At 41.0% G+C, this 7,755-nt stretch overlaps 1 protein-coding gene across 1 annotated transcript; it reads left to right on the top strand.

Moving 5' to 3' along the window:
* Positions 1 to 4,947: 4,947 nt before the first annotated feature.
* LOC136833958 (uncharacterized) lies at positions 4,948 to 5,376 on the top strand. Its single transcript, XM_067096237.1, has one exon. It carries the CDS (start codon positions 4,948 to 4,950, stop codon positions 5,374 to 5,376), a length of 429 nt encoding a protein of 142 aa, XP_066952338.1.
* The last annotated feature ends 2,379 nt before the right edge of the window (positions 5,377 to 7,755 follow it).

Here is a 7,755-nt window from a genome sequence, read left to right as displayed (position 1 = left end):
TTGAAGAGCCCACTGAGATTTCTGTGTTAGGAATGTTATGGGATAGGAGTAGTGATCAGATGTGCTTGAAACCCTTGAAAGAGGTGAGAGAATTGCCTAGTGACTGGGTTCCCACGCAACATAGGGTCCTTTCCTTGTTAGTATCAAACTTTGATCCGTTAGGGTTGGTCGGTCCAACATATGTTAAAGGAAAGTTGTTTTTACAGAAACTATGGGAATAAGGTATAGGATGGGATGATGTTCTGGACACAGAAAAACAGACCGAGGCTATGAAAATCTTAGAAGAGTTTGTTAATGTGCATAAGTTAAAATTTAAGAGAGGAATTTTGATAGGCAAATCAGAAATTCATGTCTTTACTGATGCCTCGAGTAAGTCATATGGGGCGGTAGCCTGTCAGGGGAAGTAAGGGAGAAACTAACCTGTTGACTAGCAAAATGAGAGTAACCACTAGGAAACAACAACTGACCATACCTAAATTAGAGTTATTAGCCTTTTATTATGAATTACATTAGGTAGAAGTTTGAAGAATTTGTTAAAAGTCAGCACAAATGTAATTTGGACCGACAGTAAGGTCGCTATAGCCTGGGTAAATAGTAAAGAGGACAATAGGAATGTATTTATAGCTAATAGGGTAGGAGAGCTAACTCTATTTTACAGGAGTGTGGGATCATTCTGAAGTATGTGCCAACCAAAAGTAGCCTAATCCCATAGATATTCTGTTCCAATGGACTAGTATGAGAGAGCTGACAGCCAGCCAGTTGTGGTACCAAGGACCCAAGTTTCTTCATGTTCAAGGTCCTGCCGATCCCCCACAGATACTAGATGAAACCTCGCTAAGCCAGGCTAATTAGCAAGTTGTTGCCGCCTCTGTGAACTACAGGAAGAAGTAGCCATGATACAACCTGCAGACATCTGGTCTATAATGGAGAGTATTATTGAATTTAGCATTTTGATGGGTATTATGAAAAATGTATTGAAATTTTTAAAAAGTAATGCTAATTCATTTTTGAAACTTGTTTATTTGGAACAAAGGCATTATTTGCCTTCAGTTCATAGTTATTTGGAAAAGGAATCTATAGTACCCAATGATATCATTACTTTTGTTAGCCAGTTTGGGTTAGTTTTGATTGAAGGCATAATACACAAAAAAAAAATAGATTAAAGAATGCTGTAGGAAATAGAGATCATTTAATCTTTTTACCCGCAAAGGGAAATTAGTACAATCATACCTGAGGCACTTGCATACACTAAACATGCATTGTGGCGTGAATTCGCTATTTTTCCCAGGAATGTTGGTGTCCGGGATTGAGATGTTTAGCAAAAAGGTGGTAGGCGGATGTGTAAAACCTATTAAAGCCTTCCCCATCTTCACTGCCCACCTCCCCACTTTGCACAAACACAGATGTCACGTCTGTTTGCTAGTATTGGTCTCACCACACTGGACCTATCCAGGTAGAAGGAGGGATAGGCTACATCCCGCCAGTAAGTTGCATCAGCAGCCGAGCTGTCTACTTAGACTGCTGTTTGACCCTCGATGCTGCCACCTTCATCTTGATGTTCAGGAGACTCGTTGCGACGCAAAGGACACCCTGTAATATCTACAGTGACAATCCCCAGACCTTCTGCGCTGCCAGCACATTCCTACAAGATATCTTCGACACTGGCGAAATTCGATAGTTCCTGTGTGAGCATGGGATACAGTGGGATTTCCAGACTCTACGATCTCCATGGAAGGGAGAATCCTTCGAGTGCCTAATCAGGGTTGTGAAACACAACCTCGAAGTATCTTTCAGGAGCAAAATCTTCAGTGAGGAGCAGTCCATACGTTAGTCAAGGAGGCAGAAGCAGTAGTAAACAATAGGCCTCTTGTGTATACCGGCGATAGCCGGGAAGATGAAGTTCTTACGCCTTCTCATCTGATTCAAGGATCCATGATTCGACTGATGTAACCTGTTGTGCTACCAGAAAATATGTATTGCATGTTGATGACTAAGCAGATGCGTCATCAGTATTTCCGCCTCACCGACACCCTGCAAATGTTTCAACATCAGTAGCAGACAGAGTACATGAGTTCACTGCAGGAGAGGCATGACTTCCGTGTGGGAGCTAAATCTTCACTGAGTGTTGGTGACACTGTTAGCGAAAACTCGGTCATAGAAAACAGAGCTACTGGCCATTGGGTAGAATTGTGCCCGTCCATCCAGATGATGATGGTGTCCTACACTCTGTTAGTGTACTCTACGAAGGGAAAAAACTTTGCAACCAGTTGAACACATCATTCCCATCGAAATGGGTGCGTGCGAGGATAGTGAGGGTGAAGAAAATGACAATAATGAACACATGATGAAGTGAATGAGAAAGAGGACTCCACACAGTGTGGGATGACGAAAGAGAAAGTGTAGGTTCTTGCGAGAATAGTAACCTCGCAAAGAGAGAGATGGAACAGTTGAGTGAACGTGCAGAACAATTGGACACTGATACAAGTGAGTGAACGAGACTGAAAAGAAGGACAGCAATGCCCAAAGACTGAGAATGCAGGAATGGGTTAAGAATGACGATATAATTATAACGTTATGTAAACCCAAGCTAAGACTTGTGGAGGTTGTAGTGAAGCTAGAGAGGACTTGAAGTGATAGGAAATGTGTTGTTGCTTCGTGCTACCGAAACGCAGTGCACAAGGGTGTTTGTATTGTATGTAATGTCATGTCAACCCCTTTGTACAACACGAATTAGGTGTCATTAAGTTTTGTGAGAGTGATTACTCTTGTGTTAGTTGCTGTAAGTCTGTCGCAAGCTGCCTTTAATTGTAGCGCTGCAATTGAGTGCAGGCTGCGACAAACTCTAATCTTCAAGCCTCACCTGAGTAACCTTCCTGTTGCTGCCCTGTTCTGCCAAAAATTCTGGCGTGGAGTATGTAGTGAAAAAAAATTGATCCATTTTTTCGACAATCCTTCATAACGTTCAGGATAAGCGAGGGGAAGTGGTATGCAGGCGACAGAGTTCGTGGTTCTCGTTTTCTGTAAATAAATATGTTCGAGTGTTATTTGTGTCCAGCAAATTGCCGGTAGTAGCAGTATCATGAATATCGGAGAGGCTCTCTTTTAAGTGGTTCAAATACATTCTTTTGAGAAAAAATAACCTATGTCGAAATTTTGAAAGTGAACCAAGGTGACTATGAAACATGCAGAGGAGCGATATGCATCTTTCTAGCGGGCATTTCATAGAGTGTAAGCTGAGCACTCTCCATCTCGTCACTTCCCAGCCAAGTTGTTCATGTTGTAGTCAAGCGCTGGTTCTTGTACTCTGGTAATTTAATCCCTTTACATTTTTGCCATCCAACCCTTGATATAACTGATATTCAGTTAAAGTATAGTTTGATTGTTTAGAAATAAGTTTTATATAAAACTGAAACTTTCAGAAGCCAATTTTTTTAGTTTTATGGGCTTTGTATAACTTTTTCAGAGTTGTGTCTTGTACCTGACCGTGTGGTCCTTAATGGTGTGTTAGTTCAATGTATGTTAAATTTAGATAGTATTTTTTTAATAAAATTGTAAAACCCTACCTGATCTTGATGGACCTTCGCTTCGATGTTTGCTGATAGTGCCCTTCAGGCCTGATCATCCCAGTCCCATACCATCCGGGACTTAGAACCCTCCCAGTCATCGGGAAAATTCGCGACACTTATCATCGGATTTTGCATCATTCATGCGATCAAGATAAAATAAAACTTGTGTTTTCCTACAACAAATTCACCCTGAATATGCTGGTGCTTTCAGATTTTAGATGCATGTGATATATGAAGAGAAAATAAAGAATATGTCTTATTATGTTGCATCCGTCCTTGACTCAGTTTGCTGAGAGACAGTGTTGTGAAAAAATTGGATCTTTTTTTTTTCTCAACAATTCTTCACAACGTTCAGGATAAGCGAGGCATATGGGGTGGTAGCCAATGTCAGGGGAAGTAAGGGAGAAACTAACCTGTTGACTAGCAAAATGAGAGTAACCCCTAGGAAACAACTACAACTGACCATACCTAAATTAGAGTTATTAGCCTTGTTATCATGAATTAAGTTAGGTAGAAGTTTGAAGAATTTGTTAAAAGTCAGTACAGTTGTAATTTGGACCGACAGTAAGGTCAATATAGCCTGGGTAAATAGGGTAGGAGAGGCTAACTCTATTTTACAGGAGTGTGGGATCATTCTGAAGCATGTGCTGACCAAAAGTAATCCAGCAGATCTTCTGTCCCAAGGGACTAGTATGAGAGAGCTGACAGCCAGCCAGTTGTGGTACCAAGGACCCAAGTTTCTTCATGTTGAAGGTCCTGCCAATCCCCACAGATACTAGATGAAACCTCCTTAAGCCAGGCTAATTAGCAAGTTGTTGCTGCCCTCCGTGAACTACAGGAAGAAGTAGCCATGGTACAACCTGCAGACATCTGGCCTATAATGGAAAGTACTGTTGAATTTAGCATTTTGATGGGTAATATGAAAAATGTATTGACATTTTTAAAAAAGTAAAGCTAATCCATTTTTGAAACTTGTTTATTTGGAACAAAGGCATTATTTGCCTTCAGTTTATAGTTATTTGGAAAAGGGATCTAAAGTACCCAATGATATCATTAATTTTGTTAAGAAGTTAGGGTTAATTTTGATTGAAGGCATAATACACACAAAAATAGATTAAAAAATGCTGTAGGAAACAGAGATCATTTAATCTTGTTACCCACAAAAGGGAAATTAGTAAAATCATACCCGAGACACTTGCATACCCTAAACATGCATTTTGGTGTGAATTCACTAATAGCTATTTTTCACCAGGAATGTTGGTGTCCGGGATTGAGATGTTTAGCGAAAAAGGTGGTAGGCAGATGTGTAACTTGTATTAAAGCCTTCAAGCTCCATCTACACTGCCCACCTCCCCCACTGCTCCCCATTGCATGAACCCAGATGTCACATCCATTTGCTTGTATTGGTCTCGATCACACCGGTCCTATCCAGGTAGGAGGAGGGATAGGCTACATCCTGTTGGTAACTTGCACGAGCAGCCGAGCCATCTACTTAGATTACTGTTTGACCCTTGATGCTGCCACCTTCATCTTGATGTTCAGGAGACTTGTTGCGATGCACGGATGCCCTGTAGTATCTACAGCGACAATTACCAAACCTTCCAGCACCGCCAGCACATTCCTACAAGAAATCTTCGACGAATGTGAAACTCAACAGTTCTTGCATGAGCGTAGGATAAAGTGGCATTTCGAGACTCCGCGATCTCCATGGAAGGAAGGATTCTTCGAGTGCCTAATTGGGGTTGTGAAACACACCCTTGAAGTATCTTTTAGGCGCAAATTTCCAACAAGGAGCAGGTCCACACGTTAGTGAAGCAGGCAGAATCAGTAGCAAATATGCCTCTTATGTATACCGGCAATAGCCGAAGATGAAATTTACACCTTCTCATCTGATTCAAGGGTCCATGATTCAACTGATGTCACCTGTTGTGCTACATGAAAACATGTACTGCACGTTGACGATGAAGCAGATGCGTCATCAGTATTTCTACTCACCAACACCCTGCAAATGTTTCAATATCGGTCGCAGACAGAGTACTTGATTTCTTTGCAGGAGAGGCATGACTTCTGTGTGGGAGCTAAATCTTTTATGAGTGTTGGAGACATTGTGTTAGTGAAACTCGACCATAGAAAATGGAGTTACTGTACGGGTCATTGGGTAGAATTGTTGCCATCTATCAGGATGACGATGATGTCATATGCTCTGTTAGTGGACTCTTCGAAGGGGAAAAACTCTGTGACCGGTTGAACACATCATTCCCCTTGAAATGAGTGTGTGCAAGGATAGTGAGGGTGAAGAAAATGACGAAGATAATGAACACATCGATGAAGAGATTGAAAAAGAGGACACTGTGCAGATTGTGGGAGTTGATGAGGGAGAAAGTGTAGATACTTGCGAGAATAGTGAGCTCGAACAGAGAGAGATGGGACAGTTAAGTGAACGTGCAGAGCAATTGGACACTGATACAAGTGAGGGAGCGAGACCAAGAAGAAGGGCAGCAATAGCCCAGAGACTTAGATAAGACTTGTGGAGGTTGTAGTGAAGCTAGAGAGGACTTGAAGTGATAGGAAATGGGTGTTGTTGCTTCATGCTGCCGAAATGTGGTGACCAAGCGTGTTTGTATTGTATGTAATGTCATGTAAACCCCTTTGTACGACACGAATTAGGCGTCATTATGTTTTATGAGAGTGATTACTCTTGTGCTGGTTGCTGTAAGTCTGTCGCAAGCTGCCTTTCAATTGTAGCATTGCAATTGAGTGCAGGCTGCGACGAACCTCCGATCTTTGAGCCTCACCTGCGTAACCTTCCTATTGCCAGAAATTCTGGTGTGGAGTATGTGAGTATGTTGTGAAAAATTTGGATCCGTTTTTTCTGGACAATCCTTCATAACGTTCAGGATAAACGAGGGAAGTGGTAAGTAGGCGTCAGGTCGTGGTTCTCATTTTTCTGTAAATATGTTAGAATGTTATTTGTGTCTGGTCAGATTGCCTGCATTAGCAGTATCTTGAATGTCTGAGAGGTTCCCTTTAAATGATTCAAATACGTTCTTTGAGAAAATAACTAATGTATAAATTCTGAACGGGAACCGAAGTGACGACGAGACATGCAGAGGGACAAATGCGTTTTTCTCAGAGCACATTGTAGAGGTAAGCTGGGTTCATTGTGTCGTCACTTCCCCACCCAAGTTGGTCATTTGTAGTCATGAGCCAGTTCATATAGTTTGCTAATCTAATCCCTCTGTATTTTTGCCATCCGAGGCTTAATATAGTTGATGTTCGGTCAAATGCTAGTCTGATGATTCACGAATCAGGTTTATGTAAAATTTTAACTTTCAGGAGCCAATGTCATGAGTTTTATGGGTGTTGTGTAACCCTTCTTTCTCGGAGTTGTGTGTTTTGTACCCGACCGTGATGTCCTTAAAGTTACGCTTAGTTTAATGTATGTTAAATTTAAATAATCTAATTTTGTAATATAACTGTAAAACCCCACCTGATCTTGATGGACCTTCGCTTAGATGTTTGCTGATATTGCCCTTCAGGCCTGATCATCCTAGTCCCATACCATCCGGGACTTACAACCCTTCCAGTCGTGGGGAAAAATTTGCGATAGAGGTACCCCTCCACAACTCTGTAGCACTTTACATTATTGCTGCTAAATAATAGTTTACTATTACTAAAATTCAACTATGGGCAAAATTCCAGTTTGCCGATTGCACTGTTTATTAACATTAACGGCTCTTTTGCACTTTCAGATCACTTTCAGATGCATTTTTCAAACTTTCTTCCAGTCTCGCCCAGAGAAGCCAAACTGCAAGTTTTACATCTGGTGATGTATGCCTTGGCATTCTGTCCATTTCCTTCATTTTCACAATTCTGCTCCTACAAAGGGATTTATGGATAGTATTGGCAAAATGAAGTTCAAATTTACTTAGTTCATCTCCAAGACTTTGAAGTGACTTCTTCTTTAGTTTGATAGAAACTTGTGCATTTTCTTTCTTTCTATATGCCACTTTCCTTTCCCTCTCTTTAATTGAACGGTGAATGCTTCTTGATAAAAAAAATAAATAAAAGAGAAAATGCATAGCAGCTTACTTTCACTGTGGGTACAGTTTATGTTTTTGTGGTTAGGCTGATCCCCTTTTAATGTTAAACATTGTGTATAAACACATATACATAAACTACAAACAGT

This window comes from Macrobrachium rosenbergii, chromosome 52, assembly GCF_040412425.1.
Source record: "Macrobrachium rosenbergii isolate ZJJX-2024 chromosome 52, ASM4041242v1, whole genome shotgun sequence".
Lineage (NCBI taxonomy): Eukaryota > Metazoa > Arthropoda > Malacostraca > Decapoda > Palaemonidae > Macrobrachium > Macrobrachium rosenbergii.
This window is presented reverse-complemented; position numbering and strand designations above follow the sequence as displayed.